The 22,753-nt window shown below is 44.4% G+C and overlaps 2 protein-coding genes across 4 annotated transcripts; one reads left to right on the forward strand and one right to left on the reverse strand.

The window, feature by feature from the left end:
- The first annotated feature begins 532 nt into the window (after positions 1–532).
- Positions 533–11,407, forward strand: IL17D (interleukin 17D). Its single transcript, XM_082220352.1, is given in 4 exon segments — positions 533–1,254; positions 2,791–3,086; positions 9,653–9,944; positions 9,946–11,407. Coding segments are annotated over 4 exon segments (633 nt in total). The 5' UTR covers positions 533–1,239; the 3' UTR covers positions 9,976–11,407.
- A 2,416-nt stretch (positions 11,408–13,823) lies between these two features.
- On the reverse strand, positions 13,824–22,294 carry EEF1AKMT1 (EEF1A lysine methyltransferase 1). Of its 3 annotated transcripts, none has more exons than XM_082220349.1 (5): positions 22,197–22,294; positions 19,310–19,462; positions 18,077–18,159; positions 16,872–17,152; positions 13,824–16,467 (listed from the first exon to the last, which is right to left on the reverse strand). In XM_082220349.1, the coding sequence occupies exons 2-5, from the start codon at positions 19,457–19,459 to the stop codon at positions 16,331–16,333; spliced, it is 651 nt and encodes a 216-aa protein (XP_082076475.1). In that variant the 5' UTR covers positions 19,460–19,462; positions 22,197–22,294; the 3' UTR covers positions 13,824–16,330. The 3 variants fall into 3 exon arrangements, with proteins under 3 accessions (XP_082076475.1, XP_082076474.1, XP_082076476.1); XM_082220348.1 differs by lacking the exon at positions 22,197–22,294 and adding an exon at positions 22,001–22,147; XM_082220350.1 differs by lacking the exon at positions 22,197–22,294 and adding an exon at positions 21,541–21,994.
- Positions 22,295–22,753: the final 459 nt, after the last annotated feature.

Consider the following 22,753-nt stretch of genomic DNA (forward strand, 5'->3'; position numbering starts at 1 on the left):
ACAAAGGTTCATATAGTTAAAGCTATGGTTTTCCCAGTAGTGATGTATGGCAGTGAGAGCTGGACCATAAAGAAGGCTGGTGGCCGAAGAATTGATGCTTTTGAATTCTGGTGCTGGAGGAGACTCTTGAGAGTCCCATGGACTGAAAGAAGGTCAAACCTCTCCATTCTTAAGGAAATCAGCCCTGAGTGCTCACTGGAAGGACAGATCGTGAAGCTGAGGCTCCAATGCTTTGGCCATGGCATGAGAAGAGAAGACTCCCTGGAAAAGACCCTGATGTTGGGAAAGATGGAGGGCACAAGCAGTGGCGTAGCGTGGGGGGTGCAGGGGGGGCCGGCCGCACCGGGCGCAACATCTGGGGTTAGGGTTAGGGGGCGCAAATCCACGGGTTAGGGGGCGCAAATTACTTGCCTTGCCCCGGGTGCTGACAACCCACGCTACACCACTGGGCACAAGGAGAAGGGGACGACAGAGGACGAGATGGTTGGACAGTGTTCTCGAAGCTCCCAGCATGAGTTTGACCAAACTGTGGGAGGCAGTGGAAGACAGGAGTGCCTGGCATGCTCTGGTCCATTGGGTCACGAAGAGTCTGACATGACTAAACAACAACAACAACAATGCCATGAAAGCCTACGAGGATCCCTTGCTTGGGAATCGTGGGGTTGACATTCATTTTGCACAGCGTGCTGCATCTTACGATTTCCCCCTTGCATTCTCTGCTGATTGTGACATAGAATGGTTTCGCGCGACAGCTGATTTGCAAGTGCCTTGTTGAGGGGGATCAAAGAAGAGCTACAGTGGGGAGGTTAGATCATTGACCTTTGCAGGATTGTTCGGCCTGTGGTCCAGGTGAGCGGACCCCGAGGGGGCCTGCTGCGCGCGCCTGGTTGCCCCTGCTTTCCTCCTCCTCAGCAAGCGCGGCAAAACTCTTCGCCGGCCAGGAGAACCTCCCCCTGCCTCCCGCTAGCTCAAGTCACACCCCAGCGAAGGAAAAAAAACCACAACCTTCGCGAAGCAGCCCCCCTCGGCTGCGGCTGAAAATGATTTTGGCACCGGCAGGCCGGGGCGACGCAGTGCGAAGCGGGGCACTCTTCCAACTTTTCCTCTCGCCGCCCGCTCCCCCCCCCCCAACCGCGAGAGCCACGGCCATCAGCAAGCGCTTCACGCGCCGACGCTTCCCAGAGGCTCCTCGCGCGCCCGGCCGGGCTCCGGGTCCCGGAGCGCGCGCGCGTCCCCACCATGCAGACGGCCAAGGTAAGGAGTGCGCAGGGAGCGGGGAGACGCGCGCGACGCCGCGGAACCTCGGCGCAAACTTCCCGCCTGCTTGCTGTCGCTCCAATTCCTTTGCTAAGGCGGCGGCGGCGGCTGCTGCAAGCTGCTCCTGCCGGCGGGGCTGGAAGGCTTGGCGCGGATTTGGTTGAAAGGCGCGCGCTGAGGCGCGGAGCTCTTCCCAAGGGGCGCGCGGGGTGCTTTTCCTCAGAGCCGGTGGGCGTCACTGGGTTGAGGATTCCCCGGGACAGGGAGAAGAAATAATAATAATAATAATAATAATAATAATAATAATAATAATAATAATAATAATAATAATAATAATAATAAATAATAAATTCGAAGCAGCTTTTAAATTCGGTCCGAATGGGAAGCGTGACCTGGGCAGAGAATTACCTCTTGCCAGCTGAGATGCTCGCGAAAGGGAGCGCGGCTGGGAAGCGCGGTTGCGCAGCGGGAGAATCGTTCGCCCTGCCGCCCCGCAAACCAGAGCTGAGGACGCTGTTGGGCTGGCGCTGTAACAACCTGGATTGCAAGGAGGTGGGGCTGGGCTAGATGGCCCTTGTGGGATCCTTTCCAGCTCTCGAAGTTCTATGACCAAGCGTTGCAACTGCGAGGAGTGAGGCTCCCGACCTGTAATTATTTAACAGACGCAAGGATTAGGAGAGCGGGGCGAGGTGTGATATTGTGCAGGTTTACTGGGGCGCCGTGGATTTCTATACTTGGGCATCCTCTGCCAATGGCACCTACTTAGCTGACAGAATGATGTCTTTCTTGCTTGGGAAAAGGATTCCTAATGTGAAATAAACAGTTTTACTCGAGAACCTACCAAAGATTAAATCCTTTTGCTGGATTAGATCCTATTTGCTCAGAAGTTCTAAACCCCACATTGATCACCCTGAGACTGTGCATCTAGGGATCCATGCCCCCCTGCGCTTTCCTCTCACCACCTGTTTGAAGGATGGGTATCATCAATCTCAAAACTGAATTCTGGATGCTGACTTATCTGTTTGATGAGTTTATATGCACAGATCTAAGTTCCTATCAAAAGTGATTTACCAGTGATTTACCAATGATAGGCTAGCTCGTTAAAGTTAATCTTTATATGTGTACCTGCTTGAGGGGGGGGGTCAAGTAAATAAATAAAAATACTTAAATAAGTAGAAATTGTAGAAAGATTTTGACAGATTTTTCTGAGCACTTGGGGTCAAAATAAAGCAATTTAAAACAACAGTTGTTGAGACATTTCATTCCAAATCTGCTAGACAGAGCCAGACAGAGGATGATGGCAGGTGGGGGTCCTTCCTCCCTAACTTAAATCCTGGCTATGCCTATTCTTGGATTATGTCCAATTTAACTTGATAGGGCTTACTTTTGAATAGATGTGTAGGATTCCATTGCAAATCTCTCTTGCGAACTAAAACTGGTGTACCTGTTATCCTCCTTCAGATGTGGAAGTGTCGGGGAAGCAAACACCTAGAAAAGCATCCTTTATATGTTTTCATTTCCTGTGCATTATAGGTATGGGTGCTTGCCTGCCTTCTCTTGTGTGGACTCCCTTACCCTGGATTAGAGACTTTCAAGGTAAGCAAGCGCCCACTGCGTGCTCGAACCTGCGCTGACCGGCCTGAAGAGCTTCTGGAGCAGCTGTACGGGCGACTCACAGCAGGGATGCTCAGCGCTTTCCATCACACCTTGCAGCTGGAGCCTCTGGAAAAAGATCACAATACCAGTTGTCCAGCAGGGGGCAGATCAGCTGCGGACAAGGTATACCGGCTCCCTATCAACCTCAACAGCGTCTCTCCTTGGTCCTACAGGTAATGTGAATGCAATTCATCTGCCGCTCCCTAGCTTAAAATGTGAAGTAGGGTTGTGTGATTGTCTTATCTCTCCACCTATGGCGCTGTGGCTATGTGTCGCTGAACTTCAGTTCCCATCAGCCCCAGCCAGCATGGCCAATGGTTAGGGGTAATGGAGGTCATAGTCCCTATAACATTTGGGAGACGCCACACATGTGACCTGTGTCGAATAGGACCAACCTATTGAGGCCGTTTCTTCATCTCTCTTCTGGTCTCTTAGAATTAGTCATGAGACAGACCTTGCTTAATGCTGCACTTTTAAAAATCAGGGCAGAGCTGTGAGAGCTGTGCTTGCAGCTGATTCACTCCCCCCCCCCCAACTTAATAGCAGCAGGACAGGTGAGCAGAACAGGGTCTGGGTGTCTTGTTCTGATCTCTAGTAATTAGGCTGTCACATTTTTAGCTCAACCGCAGCATCTGGGAAGCTGCTATTTTAAATGTGCATACAGGTGTCACAACAGGAAGAACAGAATTCAAAGCAAATGCATCCAAAGTGGGGCAGTTTCTAATTTTAAAAACGTGTGTTGTTATTATTATAATACTCTGAATAAATAACATTTGCATTTGGTTACGTACCTTTGTGGGAAACGCAAATATTGTATTTTTAATGGCCGCTAATAAACATTGGCTTATGTGGTTTGTCTTCTGCCTGGTTTAGCTTTAAAAACAGCTGTTTTCTCAATATGGTATTTTAAAACTAACTTTATGTATTTAGAAACAATGTTTACAAAGAATACAAACTGAATGCCAGCGCTCTAAACAGAAGCTCTGTATATCCTGTACTGAAATATCAAAAATAGCACTTACATTTTGCCTGAGTAGTTTAAAAATGTGAATATACTATTAACACTGAAGGTCTCATAAGGTTGACCTACAATATATAGGTCTTGGGCAGGAAATAACTCTGGAAGGATCCACTGGTAGATCAGCTGGGGGATTTGCACTAGATCTACAAGGGTTTCTATTTTTCCGATTGTGTAACAATAGCAGGAAGGGAAAAGCTTTCTCACCCCACCCTCACCCCCCAAATATCAGGCTGCTTAAGTGAAGAAAGCTTGGAAGAAGACAAAGAGTTGATTTTTGTGCAAAAGTACTGTGAGCTCAGCTCTGATACTGAGTGCATGTTCAGTTGTGTTGTGTTCCTGAATTTACAGGGCTCTATTAGAAAGCAAAAGTCGAGTCCACAGTCCTGGTCCCAACTATGCCTAGTCTAAGCAACAGCTTTCAGCCTCCAGTTCTGATTAATCGGGGCAGTCAACAAAACCAGAAATAGGATTAAGCTGTTTTGTCCCTGGTTTCTGTTTAGTGGCTCTTCTTTTTCTCTGGCTAAGTAGATGCAAGTACCCAAGTACCAGAGAGGCGAGTTCAAAAGTATTTACGTTTTATTTCATGGGTAATGCCTCCCATAAACTAGTTGGAACCTGAGAGGCCAGTTCAAATGCCTAAACAGCCTCGGCCCAGTATACCTGAAGGAGCGTCTCCACCTCCATCGTTCTGCCCGGACACTGAGGTCCATCGCCGAGGGCCTTCTGGCGGTTCCCTCACTGCAAGAAGCCAAGTTGCAGGGAACTAGGCAGAGGGCCTTCTTGGTAGTGGCACCCGTCCTGTGGAACGCCCTCGCACCAGATGTCAAAGAGAAAAATAACTAACAAACTTTTAGAAGACATCTAAAGGCAGCCCTGTTTAGGGAAGCTTTTAATGTTTAATAGGTTATTGTATTTTAGTATTTTGTTGGAAGCCACCCAGAGTGGCTGGGGAAACCCAGCCAGATGGGCGGGGTATAAATAATAAATTATTATTATTATTATTATTATTATTATTATTATTATTATTCTGTCCAGTGGTTTCCCCCCTAGAAAACAGGTGCTGGTACTCACCATAAAGTTGTTACAGTAAGTGCTGCACTTTTCAACAACTAAAAAAAAGAAGTGCCGATAGTGCATACACTTGAGTACCCCCTGAAAAATTTGTACTGATCTTGTCGGTCCTTGAGAGAGCTGTGCTGTGCTCCCCTGCACATGCTCTCTCCCCCACCCAGTTGCACAGATGCTGAGATGTCCCGCTCTCGAATTCGCCTGCCTTTGTTTCCCTTCCGCATGGGCCCCTCCTGATTACTTTTCATCTCCTCGCTGACTTGTTCACCAGCTCCCCCTTGTGATGTCATCTCCAGATGTCATTGGCCTGACCAGTTTAGAGTCCAGATTATTATTAATGATGGTGATGGTAAATAAATCCAGGCCTAAAGTCTTTTCCTGCAGCTCTTCCCTGGACACCTAACCCCAGTTTGATACGCTGCCATTTATCACTGCTCCTTCCGGTCCGTGTGGCTGCATTCCTAGCTCAGGCAACTGGGTTATTTCACAAAAGAGGGCCAGATCATTCTTCCACCTACTCATGCAAGCCAACAGATGGGTGGGGCTACTAATCTGTCAATCACCTAACACAGGGGTCTGCAACCTGCGGCTCCGGAGCCGCATGTGGCTATTTTACACCTTTGCCGCGGCTCCAGGGCGGATACTAGCGAGGGGAGGAGGTGCATTGTGCACCCTGACACTCCCCACTGTGGCGGCCGCTGTACTGGTTGTGACGTCGCATGGGGGTGGTGCGTGCGTTAGTCCCGACGTCACCTTCCCGCCCGCCCGCTACATTGTAAGGGGCATGTACGCTGGTCACTGCATTGAAAGGGGAGTGAAGAACACACACACACACACAAAGGTAACTTGTTAATTTAACGTTTATTTCTATGAGGAGGAGTAATTCTGAGGGGTCAAACAAATAATAAAAAGTGACAAAAAAGTTATTTTTATAATGACGAGTTTTGCGGCTCCCAGTTTTTTCTTCTTTGGAAACGGGTCCAAGTGGCTCTTTTTGTCTTAAAGGTTGCAGACCCCTGACCTAACATCACAGTGTCATCAGGTGGCCCTTTTTAGCACAGGACTTTGCAGGCAATGCCAGTCGTCTGTTCAGCAGTGCCTGCGCACCACTATCGGCTGCGCCAGGTCCCATATCTGACGCTGGGTCTATGACTTGTGGGCTTGACTTGGATGAAATGGTCTGGCAGGCCAAAGCAGACCTTTTCTCAACCCTGCTGTAGTGGCATGCGCTGCCTTTCCATATGTGTAATTCAATTCAATTCATCTCAGCTCATAGTCCTTAGGACTACGTCAGCAGGTTGATTTGGCATCAGTTCAGCATCAGCATGCTTAGAAGATGCAGAGCCACCACACAGGTGCAGAGTACCACAAAAGTGTTTCACCAAAGAACACACCTAAGGGCTTGTTCAGTTGAAATTGCGCCCTTGCAAGGGGAAAGCTAACACAACACAAGTAGAAGTTCTCCAGTGTACTGTAGACGAACCAGGTCACTTAGTGCCATTCGCTTGCAGAAACGATCATATGGAGCAATGCAGAGATGTGGAAGCATTTGGAAAGACCTGTAGGTATACATTGGAACAAATTGCATGTAAAAAATGGCACTGCCATTGTAACTCTCATGCTCTGTGCTGAAAATTCCACCTCTCAAATTGGATGGGCAACAGCATTTGGGCTCTTTAAAACGCACTCAGGGATCTAACTTAATATGTTGAGCCTAAACCTTGCTGTTCAGCAGAATGTACCAATAGCTCCAGTGGAAGATGCGTCTGGCAAGCATGCTTAAGACTGTAGCCACTGCCTTCTTTTTTCCTTTTCTTTATTTCATTGGATTTTGACTACAGAAAATGGACAATATGTTAGAGGTGCCTGCGTGTAAGGAAACAGTCTACTTAAACTAGTCTGAATGGCTTGAGTAAGTCAGCAAAGTACAAAAGAAAACATAATTATCAGGATTCTAATCTGCAGGAAAAGATCTTCTTTATCCCAAATCAATTAAACTTTAAGCAGAAAGGCCATATCTTAGTAGTAGTGCTCATGTTTTGCATGTAGAAGGCATAGCTGGGAATGTCCCTTGTCTGAAACCCTGGAAAGCTGCAGCCACCAAGTTAAATAGGCCAATGGTGTGTCTCACTGTAAGCCTGCTAGTCCTATATACATTTCAAAGACCTAATTCCAAATAGGCTTCAGTTGCCACTCAAAGAGTTTTAGAAGTGTTAAAGGATTTAGGAGACCGAGCTTAAGACATATATTTTTCTTGAGTGTCTCTCAAGGGAGGCACACAAGTATTTTGCAACGTTAAACTCCCTGACTCTTGGTAACACTTATTTTTGCAGCCTCCATTCTATAGGGCCCAAACTGGCACTACTGCTTTCACGTTCTTCTTCTGTATTTTTAATGACTAATTCCAGACATCCTGAACAGAGTCCAACTTGTAGGAAGCTTAGGCAGACTACAGTCATATTGAATCACTATTAATTCACTCCTGACACTGAGCAACAAAACATTTAAGGTTTGAAGCAAATATAATTTTGTTAACAGCAATAGCAAATGCAATTGGATAAGCTCTTGGGACTCAGTCCTGTTTGCCTTTAACCGATTTGTACATGCATTTCAAAAATCTAAAAGGTAGTCATTTCTTTAGACTTTTTTTGTACATTCAGGCACTCCAAATACAAATTCCAGGTGCACAAATATATGTTCTGGTTAGATCAGCGTCAGAGTTGGATAAGAATGGGTCAGTGAGTGACTTGGCCTTCCCAAAGTGCTAGTTTGCACAGCTTAAGAATATTTTAGAAAATGTAAACCATGGTAAATAGTGAGCATCGTGCAATAAATTTGTTTTGACCATTCTCCTATAGCAGGCTAATTTGGTCATATTTATATGGGGTGGATGTGTTTAAGTAAGTCTGGTACGTGGAGTTTGAAGCACTAATAGGGTTTTGAGTGGGGGGGGAGGGTTCCCACTCATTAAAAAAAAACACCTCAATCTTTTTCTATTCATTCTTTAAATGAAAGTCACCGTGTCACAAATGGGAAAGCCTGTTTTACAATAAAGCACAGTCATACCGTGAAGACCCTGTTTATCCTTCATGGGTTTTTTTTGCATGTAGCCATTTGTGTGTAAAAAGCTGCACCAGTTGATTTACTGACTGTCAGGCAGTCTTTAGGCACCATGGCATTTACCAGAAGAAAAAACTGGACGAGAAAACCCTGCTTCACCTTTTTTCTTTTTTCCTTATTGGTGTGTTAGCATGTGAGCCTCTTTCTCGGGGCTTACGATTTCCTAGAATGCTATATACGGTAAATATAACTATACTTGTATCACATGTATTATTGTAGACAGGCAGGGATTCCCTACGTGAACAGATAGCTCAAGGCACCAAAGCCTTTCTTTTTAAAAGGGGGCATTTCTGCACCAAGGCAATGAAGCTTGGTTGTGCAAAAAGTGAGCTTTCTCAGGAAAAATCGCTTCTGCTTCACATATGGACATGAGTTGCAGAAACTTGGATCTAGTTTTGTGTTCCATTTGAAGCCAGAGGTCATGTTCTTCCTCTTTCCAGAGCATCCATCTATGTGATGCTGGAGCTCTGTGCCAAACATGTCCCCAAGCATGGCTTTGAATTATGCCTAATTTCTTCCATTCCGCATTTGTTAGTGAGCTTCCAAGCAGCAACAGCTTCTGAAAAGGAAAGGTTATCCGATTTCCCCCACCTCTTATTTAAACGTGCTTTTGCCTTCCTTGCTTTTACAAATAGGTACTTATCGCCTGCCTGTGAGTAGACAAATATCCCCTATTATGACGAAAGCCAGAACTACACATTCATTGCAGCTCTGTGAGTCCTTCAAAAGTGTAACTGGGTCCTACTAAGTCAAGGAAGGGAGATCCAGGAGTTTTGGCTGTTACATGACACTTCTCCCCTCTCCTCCGCTCCTGCCATGTGCTCCCTGTGTAAATCTGCTCCAGAGGGGGTTTTTTTTTGGGGGGGGAACCCTGGAAGAGTTTTAGGGGGGCACACAAAGGGTGCAGAGGTTAGGGGCTCACAGCTAAAACATTGCACATCTAATACTCATTGTGTTGGCAGGACTGTTTTGTTGGAGCACCACCTCCCCAAGCTGCTTCTTATTTTGGCAAAGAGTGATAAGGGAAGAATTTTGGGCCTGCTGTTAAAAACGAGCAGGAGCAGGGCCAGAAAAAAGGGGTCCAACTCTGTCCACAACAAAGGCACTGCATTAGTTCTAAGGATGTATGGGAGAACAGAGACGACATACCCTCTACAGCTAAGAATCCCCGGAAGGAATACGGGCAAACTATTGATGTGCATCGGCTATGAGAGAGTTGAGCCGAATGAATCCACCTTACCATTGCATGAACAAGGAAATTGAGCATGCCTTTGTTTCAGATGCTGATCCGTTTAGGGAGCTGTCCAAAGGGTTTCTCTCTCCAAGTTTTCAAATAAGCAGGCCGGGTTTAAGAGCTGCAGCTGTTCCCCTCCTCCCCTCTCCTTGGCATAATAACGAAAACATTATTTAATGCAGTGCAAAGCAACTGTCAACATTTTGCCGTAATCTTTTCCAGCTGGGATAAAACAAGGAGTTGGGAGACGGTATAGGACGCACGAACTGAGTCCCTTTTCTTTTCCTTTGGCACAGAATCTCCTATGACCCGGCAAGGTATCCAAAGTACATCCCCGAAGCCTATTGCCTATGCAAGGGCTGCCTGACTGGTGTTTACGGGGAGGAGAACTTCCACTTCCGGAGTGTCCCGGTGCTAATGCCAGCAGTCATCTTGCGCCGAACCACGACGTGCACCGGAGGACGCTATGTCTACACAGAGGATTATGTCACTATCCCAGTGGGCTGCACCTGTGTACCACAGGTACATGAAAAAGAAGTAGATGCTGTAAATTCCAGCATAGACAAGCAAGGGGTAAAGTTGCTCGTTGAATCGTAACAGCAAGCCACCATCAGAATGAAGGTCCCAGAAGAAACCTGATGGCAAAGGTTGCTTTGCATGTCCTTTTAGCTTCGCCATTCCCTGGTTCTGGGAGTTCTAGAGTGCATTCATAAACACACACACACACACACACCTGCATGATGATGTGGGCTGCAGCCTGCATCCATAATGAGCCATTGGAGAACAGTCCATATGCACAGGACGTTTGTGCCAGCTCAAATACAGTCCCCTTCAGTGCAGTCAGATAATGTACCCGGCTGCGAGGCCCTTGTTTTTGAGAGGCCAGGTGGTGCTTGTGCATATATAGGGCCCACCCATAGAAGCAGCGTGCTTTGAAAATATCATTACAAACGTTGCGAAGACAAAAGCTGGAGCTGTGGTGGGACACAGTCCAGTGACACAGAGCCATGATGAGATTTGAAGAATCATAATGGGAATGAGTTGCACAAATTAAGAAATCACGCCTGGAAAGTAGTTCTGGGGATACAGTAGTGGTCCAGGAAATATGAGGCTTGTACCACCTAATAGCTGCTATAGATAAAGGCAGAGGTCCACAAATGTTGGCTTTGCTCTGAAACAGAGCCATTATGTGTCATCATCACTGACCCCCTTCTGAGACTCACATATGCCCTGGGGTCTGTTATGTCACACTGAACCTTAAAGGTAGTGCAAGCAGCTCATTTTTTATCTGCTCCGAACATCAAATGATAGGGGACTCCCTTTTGTCGCATCTTTTAAATCCTTAATGTAAAGGTCGCTGAAAGAGCTGTGTCTTTAAGATATGACCCTGATGTTGGGATTCTGATGTTAGGATTCTAACAGTGCAAGGTCCTGGACTCCTGATTATTTTTGTTTCGGCTTTAATTGTTACTTCTGTGTTCAAAGGAAGAAAACCTTTCACAAAATATCATTTCAAAAGCAGCGTCAGCAGACTCGCTGAAAAGGTCGCATCCTCACAGTGCAAAGGAGTATCAGTCCACAAATAGTTTACTCAAGGGGCAGGTGTGAAATGTAGAGAAGAGAAGAACTTTACTGCTGGCGTTAACGAGGAGTTAAGTACTGGTGTTTTTCCAGTTTACAGCTCAGATGTTGACCAGGGCAGTATTGTATATGCCGCAAATGCACACCAACCCTATACAATATACTCTCGCTCACATAACATCATGGAAAGAGAAGTCTCGGCTTGAAAAGCAGTCTGGTTTATGACCCCTTTCAAAAGTGTGGAAACATGCCAGTTGCCTTTTTAAGATGTTCTTAGATTTCAGCTTACAAGCCAGTTATCAGTTTTAGATTTTTCAGGCTGCAGGAGCCTTTGGGAATAACAAGGATGATGAGAGATCAGATAAATGAAACCAAACTGCTTGGCCAAGGGGCGGCGGGAATGTGCCTTGGCTTCCATCGGTGAGAGAGGAAAGCATCTGCCAAATTAAATGAATGTATGAGCCAAGAGCTCTAAACAGCAAAGGTTCAGAAAACTCTGTAAGCTGGAGGCAGCTGCCTCTTTAAACTCCCAATGATAGACAAAGCTGTTGGCTCAATTTACAGGGTTAATTCTGTCTATAACTCCTTTCTCCGTAACTTCCTACACTGAAAGCACCATCCTTTATGGATATTCTGTGGCTATTTCCCAAGTCACCCATTCCACTTGGTGAGAGTGAGCCATGGTTTTCTAATGCGCAATGTTAGCAAACATCAATAGGTTACCAAATTATAAAGGTAAAGGGACCCCTGAACATTAGGTCCAGTCGCGGAAAACTCTGGGGTTGCGGCACTCATCTCGCTTTATTGGCCGAGGGAGCCGGCGTACAGCTTCCGGGTCATGACTAAGCCGCTTCTGGCGAACCAGAGCAGCACACGAAAATGCTGTTTACCTTCCTGCCAGAAGGGAATCGTGGGGATTCGAACCATCAACCTTCTGATCAGCAAGTCCTAGGCTCTGTGGTTTAACCCACAGCGCCACCCGCGTTGCTTTCCATGTATCTTTCTAGCTATCGGGTAGATGGTTGCTAATCTATCTCCAAATTGCACATGACACAGCACTTGCCATTTGGCCTTTGTTTAGGGTGACCAGAATGACACCATTGGACCTTCAGTAGTTATGTAGAAGGGGTGGCAATTTTTTGGGATGAAGATTTCCCCTCAATTTAAGGAAGACACAAACTGAGAATAGCAACTAGTATGATGACCTGAGAAGGGTGACTAGGAGGAAGAATCTGTAAACCAAATCCTATACGGAACAATTAAAGAATACCTGGGTACATCTAGCCTGGAAAAGATTAAGGATAGGCATTCCAGCCGTCTTCAAATATCTGAAGTGCTTTCATGTAGCAAATGGAAGAATTTTGTGTTCTGTTGCTCCCGAGGGTAAATCTAGAACAAATAGGTGGAAATGGTGGGAAAGCCAATTTTGGCTAAACCTTACGAGAAACTTCCTAAGAGTACAAGCCACTCAACAGCAGAACTGCCTGCCTCAGGAGGTATTGAGCTCTCTTTTCCTCATTGGAGATATTTAAGCAGAGGCTGAATGAATGTCAGGGATTTTGTAGTCACACCTTGCAATGTAGATCCTGCATTGAGCAGAGTGTTAGACAAGTTGACTTCCACGATTCCTTCCAACCCAGAGGCCCATCTCTGCATGAAAAGGCGTATCTGCCAAAATCCTTTCTTTTTCATAATGGACTCTGGGGATGAGAGGATTTATTCCATTCTGTTATTTCCCCTGGTGTGCTCTGCCCAGAGTTTAACTCCTGATCTCTAGTTTAACTATTTTTATTTTTTAAAAAATTACAACTGGTTTTTTTCACCATCTAGCTCTCATTTCTAAGTTTCTGAAATTACAACATGTACAGTTTGCAAATGAGCTGAAAGCTGAGGCATCTCCCTCCCCACTGCTTTCTTAATAGATAGATAGATAGATAGATAGATAGATAGATAGATAGATAGATTCTTTATTGTCATTACACTAGTGCAACATTGCACAAGTGCAACGAAATTGGATGCCATCCCTTAAAAACAACAAAAGCAAAACAACAGCAACAACCAAACAAACCACCTTCCAACCACACCCACACACCCTTTGTACTGATAAAACAGTGCAGGAAGATCCATAACAATGTGAACCTATTTTTAGACGGTTTTACTAATGTGCACACTTGTTTTGACACGCTGGTAAATACCTCCCAAAAAGAATCATCACACAATTGTATAGAATCACATATTGCATTTTTACAGTATTACCACACACATGTTAACGAACACACTGGTAAGATGGTAGAAAAGGGATTGCAGTGCAATCTTGATCAAGTTTGTTTCCTCCCCCCCCCCCACTGTTTTATCAACACGTGGGGAGGAATGACAGACACCCTGAAAAGCCACTGCTAATCAGAACAGGCAGCGCTGAGCAAAAACTTATCTGCTATAAGGTAGCTTCCTATGTTCCTCCATAAAAATGAAAAAGAAGAAAATAACTCAAATACAGAACTGTGAATTTCTAATCCAATTGGAAACAAGAGATCAACTAATTCAGATTTCCCAAAATCCAGGTAGAAACTTCTGAAATATGCCTAATGGAGCCTGGCTAACCTTTGCATCCATAACATGTCCTTCTTCTAGAAAACTTCCCAGTGATTAATTTAATTTCTCTCTCCATCGCTGCGCTACACTGCACTATGCTGTGTCTCTTCCAACCAAGCATTCCTTTGAGATTACTTCACAGCCCTGAGTCCATGGACCCCTAACAGAATCTCTGCATTCTATACTGGGGTGGTGGGGGAAGGAAGGCAGATTTAAAAGGAAAGAAATGCTTGTTGAATGCAGTCCAGACATAATTTGTGAGCACAATTCAAAGGAAACACTGGCAGCTATACATAAGTTGATATAACTTTTATGGCAGGAGCCCTTCCCTGCAACTTTTATTGGAAATTCAGAGGTGCAAATTGTGGTAGTCATTCACTTTAGTATCGAAATCAACCGAGACAGAGGATTTTCCTTGCATCTGCCTTGTATTTTACAATACAACCAGCAGCATCCCACCATAATTTCCAGCATCAAACTGTTGAGGCACCTGTGACTGCTATACTATGCAACTCACTGGCATGCACTATCAGAGAACAGCTAATTTTAATGCACCCATTTGACCACAGTTCATATGCTAAACTGGGTGAATTATGTGTATCTGCAAGTGTCTAACGCTAAAGTTGTGGCTTTCAAATGCCCCCGGGGAATCTTTTCCACATTGGCAAACTAGTTAATGACCTCTGCACATTTTGGTTGGAGGCGATTATTCATAATGGGAAGGAATAAGAATTTGCGTGGGGAATGCAACTATTATTGTAGAGGAAACTGTTCCAATCAAAGAGCAGAGTACTTGGCGGCTTAAGTAAGGGCAAGATTTCAAAGTACAGGCAATATACAGGCTTAGTCTGGAGTTCTGAGATAATGAATACAAACCAGACTTGAACTATTGAAGATTTTGTGCCAAGGCATATGTATCCAATGTTCTCTTTTGCTCTTATTTCAGAATTTAGTTCATATTCAAACAAAAATGTAAAACCTTTGGTGGATAAGTTAAAGCACAGGTGGCTGTCACCTGTAGAATGCAGCCTGCAGGGATGCTGGGCAAGTGAGAGGGGCTATGGTCGTGGGAACTGCTGAAATGCAGGGCTGTATGAAGATGCCAGGGCACTCAACTTCATAAGAACATAAAAGAGGCCGTGCTGGATCAGGTCAATGGGCCATCTAGTCCAGGCAGACTGTTCCCACTGTGGCCAAGCGGATGTCTATGGGAAGCTTTCCTCTGCCCAAAATGTAAGGGGGAAAGAAGGAGCAGGTGTGTAAACACCAGTGCATGGAAAGCTGGAAACCCCATGGGAAATGTTAACATCACACTTGACATGGATGTCAGCAAGCTCTTCAAAGCAAACTGGAGAAATGGGAGAATTGTAAAAATGGGAAGACTGACTTAAAAGGGAAGTAAGTACCATATTTTTCCACATATAAGATGATGTTTTTTATTATTAAAAAAGTTAAAAATTGGGGGTCATCCTATAAACGGATAGTGCAGAGGGGGGACGGGTGATTGGTGGCATCTGTGAGCAGGAGATTGTCAGCGGTGATTTGGCAGGTGATTGGTGGCTGCGGCCAGGCCTGCTGCCAATTCCCCCCTTTTCCTTAATTTGGAGTCCCCCCAAAAAAGGGGTCGTCTTATACACCGGGGCATGCTATACACGGAAAAATACGGGAGTATCCTGAGCAGGGTGTAACTAAAATGAATGGTTGCAGCTTTCCTCCCAGTAATTGTGCTAATCATTTGCTGGACTAGAGAGGAAGGAGCACCACAACTTCCCCTTCATCGTATCTTCAGTACAGGGAGGTCTCATTATCCATAAAATCAAACCAATACTCTTTAACAGTTAGGGTTTTGTACAATGACTGCAGCTCAGCCAATGGCTGGGGCAGAATAAAAACCTAGCCATTCCCCATCTCCAAAGCAGAACAGGATTTAGGCAGTTTGAAAGGTTGGCAAGTCCCTGTACCATAATACATCATACAAGAGAATCTAAGGACATTTTATGGCACACAAGCGTAAGAAAATGAATTCAGTACTGTGCATACAACTTCAGTTTGATAAAGGTCAGAAATTGCCTCTTTGGATCAATGGATGTTATGCTGCAAAAGTGCTTAATGGCTTATTCAGAGAAAAATGAAATTAGTTCAGGTTTCGTATGCGAAAATGCTATGAGATACACTTTGAGTGTTTGATGAGGGTCACACTCTTCCGAATTGGGAAATAAGTATTTTGCAACTCAACCATGTGATAAAGTCAGGTTCATAATACACCTGGAAAGATAATATGGCAGCCTAATAACATAAAATGCCCCTTTAAAAAAAAACTTCTGACATAGCATTTTAGAATACTAGAGTCTTCCATTTCTGTGCAACATTTTAATAAACGTTTTCCCTTCCTCTCTAAGAGGGCAATAATTTATCACAAATCAAATACACAAGGTGGCAATTCATAATGAAAAATATGGAGCTTGTTACCAGTGCTGGAGTTCAGTTCATGAAGAGGAACTTAGTTACATCACTTGTTCTCAGCTTCAGTTGCCCACAGAATTATAAAGAGCAATAGGAAAGAGAGCAAGACCTGTCATTTGGGTTGGCAGAGTATAAGAAGTGTTTTGGTGGGAGAAAGGTTATCCAATGTTATTGCACCTGTTCCATGTCTGCTTGCTCAACCCTCGCCTCTCATCACCTCTTCCCTCCTATTAGCACAAATATTGCTGAATGTTAAAAACAAATTACAAATGTTCACACCTCCAGAGAAGGGAAAAAGCCCCAGACTGAAATATTTGGTTATTTCTTTATGAGCAGTGTCAAGAAACAGAATCTAGTCCAGAATCAAAGTTCACGTAACATCTAAATTCATTGGCTAGGTTTCGAGTATGTTTTGGAATAAACTTGCTCATCTTCACACCAAGATACTTAGCAGCATATTCCTCCATAACAGCACCTGCAGCAGAAAATGAACAAAAGATCATGTCTTAATGGAACAAAACGAGTAAGAACTTTCTTGTTGGCCTATCCCATTTCAAACAGTTGCCAACCTCAGACTTCTCAGAAGCAGGGCATGAAGGCAAATAGACTTTCTCTCTGGTTGCCCCGAGCAGCCAATGTCCAGACTCAACATTGAGATTTCAGTTTGCTATCATAGCAAAGCAATGGCATATTTAAATTATCTTTTTTAACTACTCCTGTTTCCCCCCACTATCCTATATCCCCTTACAACAGCTTTCTGTGAGAGCTGACTGTTTCCCAAATCAAGATGCTGTACAAAGTCGTGAGCATTATCCTTTTAAATGAATGCAGACACTATAATTATAGATAATAAGATGTTAGATGTTGCAATGCTTATACCTGTACAAAGCAGAACCTTTCCTTTAGTCAAGTATTTTATGGTTTCTGCAGTTTTTCTGAGACACTCTTCAGACAGGTAGGGTGGATCTGCTACGACAATGTCAAAACTGTGTGCTGTGAGGTTGGCCGGAAGGTTCAAGGGATTGTTGTAATCATAGAAAACATATTCAGCTCCATACACAGAAAATCTTTGGTCATATTCCAATAAACATGTTGAAAAATCTTTGTTGTCCTGTTCTTTCAATTTTTGATAAACACTGGGTGCACTAACACATGCTATTCTGAAAAGATAAAGAAATAAAGAAAAAGGTTCAGATATTTAACCCAGAACTTGTGCTAAACAGTGTGCGTGGCAACTTGAACTTCGAATTGGCATAGCAATTACCTGAAAAAGAAGGATTTCTTTTTTTGTGTGGAAATGCTAACTTAGAATCACTGAATTTAAGAAACTTCACAAGCAACTGCAAACAAAACCCTCACACACCAAGTGGACTGTATCTTCCTTATTAAGAAAGGAGAATTCCCACAACTATCTGCAGGTATGACAAGGTTAAACAATGCATTTTTATTATCCACACATTTCCAACGATATCTCTACTGACTGCATTGTGTATATTCAACCATTACAGTTTTCATGCCCCAAGAAATGCAGTCCCCACCACATGCAGGAGCCAAGGGCTGAGCTTCTGTACTGCAAAAACAGTTGATCATACAGAGGTAATGTGCACAATTAGGACTATGGCATGTCACAGGAACCAGAAAACATTGGTCCTCCAAACAGTTCTGGAATGCCATCTTACTCAAATTCACAATAAATATAAAAAAGGTCTTAGAGATGGACAGGAGTTCTTAGCATCATTCTGCAAAGTTCCCTTGGACCTCAGAAGTGAGGCTTGAAATCCATGCACAAATTAATAGATGGCCTCAAGTCTCAGTCTCAATTCATCTGTAAAACGGAAATGTTGGTTGCTTCGTCACAGGTAGGTGATAAGGGAAGCTTTGCATGTTATATGCTATGTAAAAATCATAAACAACATTTCACAGTCTTGTGCTTTAATGATCAAAGTTGTCTCACTATCAAAGCTGTATCACAGTGATGTACTACAGAAAGGTTGACACGTTAACATACTACAAAAAAACCCAGAAAACAGTATTACAATATTTTCAAAAAGACAAAAACACGTTGCTAGATTTATAGAACTCACCTGCCACCGCTTCCAACTGCTCTTGCAGCCTCGTTAGCTAAATGGAGCGCAGTTTCAGCATCATACCAAAACTGGCTCAATTGCTGGGGGTAATAAAGCACAAATATCAGTAATACACTTTTCTTATACAATAAATGTCAACAGAATGAGGGGGAAAACACAGACATCTGACTAAGCAAAATGGGGCTCAGGGTTGTATACGGCCTCCCCTACAGATATCCAATAGTTGTGTCCTTCTCTCTTTCCATTTCATTGTCCCCGAAGTAAAAAGGGCACGCAGAAGAAAAAGGGAGACACAACATGTCAATGATCATGGTAGAGAACTGAAAGGTCAGACTGTGGAAGGATCAAGATGATAAGATACAATGGACTGAGTAGACAATGCTGAGTGTGGGGAGGGAGCCAGAGAAGCATCAGCAGCAACAACAGGGGTTGAGGACTGGCTGCTGGGTGAAGACAGTGGACATACACTCCTGAATCACATTCATGTTAACAATTCATAATTTGTTACAGTATTTAAAATATGTACATGTTTGCGGCCCAAGCTTATGAGACACACCAGGAACTAGCTGCCAAGAGAAGTGGGCAAGGAAACTGGAATGGGAAACACGCAGGGTGGGGGAGGACCACATGCTTGATGCTTGGAAGACATATGATGAGAGTTTCGTGTCCCAAACTGGGATCAAGAATACAAGTAATATTTTCCAAATATCCAGTTCATACCCATTTCTTTGTCATGAGAAAAACTGGAAAGTACAGGTTAGGTAGAAAAAACTGAGCCAATGATAACTTTGTTTCTTAGTATTAAATTGGATCTTCGGTTCCGCTTAATTTTTCACTGAAGGAAAAGATAATCTCTCTTCCACTTTCCCAAACTGCAAGTTTCCCATGAGAAGCAAGCTAATGAGTGGAAATAGTGCAATTATACTAATGCGGTCAATGTCTAACAAACAGAGGAACACACACCACTATAGACAATTTGCTTGCCCAGAGTTTACATTCTCTGAACTGTTTCTCAATACAGCAAGCTGACTTTAAAGCCAAAACCAAGTAAAAAATTTCACCTGAGCTGTAACAATAATGGTGGATCTCGATGTCATTTAGCATTCCAACTATTGACAGTCTTGTTGGGTGCCTCTCTTCTCATTATTTTGTCCTGCATATCTGTGATCCTGTGCCATTCTATAGAAGTGCTACCACAAACTGTATTTTAGTCAAAATGCACCTGCTTACCCAGTTCTCTTCTATTGAGCCAAGAGAATTGTTATCAAATCTTTCTGTTGCCTTAACGTCTTCTCTCTGCTGTTGCTCAATATAGAACTCTTGCAGAGCAGATAAGGCTTCAGATGAAAGCTGAGGGACATCATCGTCACTGTCACTCATTTTCTAGACGCAAAGCAAAGCAAAATAAAACAACCCTTTTGTTAATTAACAAAAATCTTCAAAAGATACAAGGACTAGCTGTAAAATTATATCTCTTTGCCATAAGAGGCAGAGATGAGAGTGTTTTCTCATTTCTGGCAACAACAAAAATTGGCAATATTTCAGAAATATTTTAAATTTCATACATTTTGACTGCCCATACACCACGGAGAGCATCTCTAGGAATCCTTATAGGAAAGGAGTTCTCAAATACTGTGGGTGTTTGCAGCTGATATTATTCCAGATTAATTCCCTTCCTATGTTATTTTCATGTTGAAGTTACATTTTAATTGGTGGGGAGCAAGAGAACTAGAAACGCTCTTTAGTTTCACTTTTAAGGTGTCAAGCAAAATTATGATGTTTAAACTGTATATTTTATTATTCTCTTCTGAGCCAATATCAGCACAGCTGTCAACTTCAAAAGAAACATGTTTTCATGTCTACAAACTTCCAGCTGTGTATATTTACGGTATGTTAAACATGGTTCATAATGAAAAGTCTTGTATGGATTAAGGTCATATTTGACAAATGTATGCCTAAAGCAATTTAGTAGTAGTAGTAGTAGTAGCAGTAGTAATAGTAATAGTAACTTTATACCCCACCCATTTGGCTGGGTTTCCCCAGCCACTCTGGGCAGCTTACAGTACATATAAAAAAATTTGTAAAACTTAAGACATTAATTTTTTCCCAATACAGGGCTACCTTCAGATATCTTCTAAAAGTCTGACAGTTGTTTATTTCCTTGACATCTGATGGGAGGGTGTTCCACAGGGCAGGCGCCACTACCAAGAAGGCCCTCTGCCTGGTTCCCTGTAACCTCACTTCTCGCAGTGAGGGAACTGCCAGAAGGCCCTTGGAGCTGGACCTCAGTGTCTGGGCTGAACCATGGGGGTGGAGACGCTCCTTCAGGTATACTGGGCCAAGGCTGTTTAGGGCTTTAAAGGTCAGCACCAACACTCTGAATTGTGCTTGGAAACATACTGGGAGCCAATGTAGGTATTTCAGGACCGGTATTATATGGTCTCAGTGGCCGCTCCCAGTCACCAGTATAGCTGCTGCATTCTGGATTAATTGTCGTTTCCATGTCACCTTCAAATGTAGCCCCATGTAGAGTGCATTGCAGTAGTCCAAGTAGGAGATGACTAGAGCATGTACCACTCTGGCAAGACAGTCCGCAGGCAGGTAGGGTCTCAGCCTGCATACCAGATGGAGCTGGTAGACAGCTGCCCTGGACACAGAATTGACCTGCACCTCCATGGACAGCTGTGAGTCCAAAATGACTCCCAGGCTGCGCACCTGGTCCTTCAGGCGCACACTTACCCCAGTCAGGACTAGGGAGTCCCCCACACCTGCCCGCCCCCTGTCCCCCCAAAACAGTATTTCTGTCTTGTTAGGATTCAACCTCAATTTTGTTAGCCCCCATCCATCTTCCAACTGCCTCCAGACACTCACACAGGTCATTCACTGCCTTTACTGGTTCCGATATAAAAGAGAGGCAGAGCTGGATATCATCCATATACTGATAAACACCTAGCCCAAACCCCCCAATGATCTCTCCCAGCGGCTCTATATAGATGTTAAAAACATCTCTCTAGTGCATTACAGAAATGCTTCTTAAAAAATTATTGCCTAGTTCACCACCACTCTGGGGCTTTACGTGACCAATTTATATCAGAAACATATAACTGATCGGGACACAATTTCTTTATATAACTTTGTATAGCGGTTGGCGTGTGGGGTGAGGTTTGGAAATAGTCAGACTCAAGCCCCACTCCGTCATAAAGCTCACAATGCGTCGGAAGTCACTTTGCTGCTTGACCTACATTGTACTATTGGTTTTGATTTTTATCTAAGCAGAGATGAGGAGCCTGTGTCCTGCCAGACGTTATTGGATTACAACTCCTACCATCCCAGACTATGGACTGTGCTGAGATTGCCACAGGTTCTCCATCCCCAACCCGATTAGTTCAAGGAAGCCACCACACTTAAGACCCTATTCGCCCAATTCATATTTGCAGGTGCTGGAGTGAAGTAAAGCATACCAAGACCTTCCTTGACTTCTGCTCAGCTGCAAACTCAGCAGGGAACTTCGGGTCCAGCCAAGGGACCAGGGAGAGTTTTACACTTCCTGAAGCAATTTGGGCTCGCTGTCTCTTCTCAATACCACCCACTTGTGCAACCTTTTATATGCTCCCTCTTCCTGTCCTTTCAAAAAGAAAAAGAAAAGGGGGGAATCTGGGCTAGCGACTTCGAGAGCGCCCCAAACTGCTATGCATGCATCCCTGGAAGGCGATGCTAAATAGAACAAGTTTGCCACACTGACTGCCCAAAAAAAAAAAGTTTTTTAAGGAAGTGCGTTGGGAACTGCGGCGTGGAGGGACTCTGCAAACACACGCAGACACACCTGACCTTCACAAGGAAAAAAACACACAATAAATAAACCCAGAGCGCTATTTGCGGGAACATGCTGCCTCACACGCCACTTTTGCCCCTGTCGCTAACCTTCTCCATGATGCTGCGAGCCCTGCCCAATGCAAACCTTCTCTCCCCACCCGCCCCGTCCCATGGCACGTCCTCTTCGTCCAACCTATTCCCCCCATAGGCACAACACTGAGAGCTGCCGGGCCTCCCCATCTCTTCCGGGCCTCCGCTCCTTCCCTCCTGCGCCGGCAGCCATTTCCCCTTCCCCGCCACTCACCGCAGCGCGGCGGCCTCTCCGCCCGCGGCCTCCCTTCGCCAGGCTCCGCCCGCCTCCCCTCGCGAGCAGCCGGGAAGCTTCTCTCTGGCGCCCTCTAGCGGAGGGAAAGCGGCTCCTTTGCTCGCCCTGTTTGTCCCTCAGAGCGAGCCTGATTTATTTTACTGTTTTCTTTAATCTTGCCACCTGCGTTTATGACACACCTCATCTTTATTATTTAATTTTATATTAACGGAGTGTGGGTGGGTGGGACGGGCCAGTTAATAAACATGCAAAGCTTACCTATAAACCAAGTAAGGAAAACCGACTTGGAAGCATGAGAATTAAAATAAAGAGGGGAGAGAGGCGTTTAAATAAAAGGGGGGGGGAGCTATTTGAAGGGAATAAACAGAAGGGGAGAGAAATGGGAAACGAAGGGAAGGGTTTTAAAAAATGCTATTGGAGAGAACAACATTCATTAGTTCTGTATTACAATTAAGTTCAGCTACGTGACCCTGCCATTGCAAAAGACCCGAGGGGGTTTCAGTCACTCGGACTACCAGATTTATTTAGGATTGCAG

Source organism: Podarcis vaucheri (assembly GCF_965113315.1).
Source record: "Podarcis vaucheri genome assembly, chromosome: 4".
NCBI lineage: Eukaryota > Metazoa > Chordata > Lepidosauria > Squamata > Lacertidae > Podarcis > Podarcis vaucheri.

Bases quoted from the DNA above. Each gene is read 5' to 3' on its own strand.
- EEF1AKMT1 (XM_082220348.1), bottom strand. From the start codon at position 22,132: ATGGGGAGGCCCGGCAGCTCTCAGTGTTGTGCCTATGGGGGGAATAGG. The intron at 19,463-22,000 runs GTTAGCGACAGG...CTTTGCGTCTAG, and splicing joins CTCGCAGCATCATGGAGAAG to AAAATGAGTGACAGTGACGA. The intron at 17,153-18,076 runs GTGAGTTCTATA...TTATCTTTTCAG, and splicing joins GCAGTTGGAAGCGGTGGCAG to AATAGCATGTGTTAGTGCAC.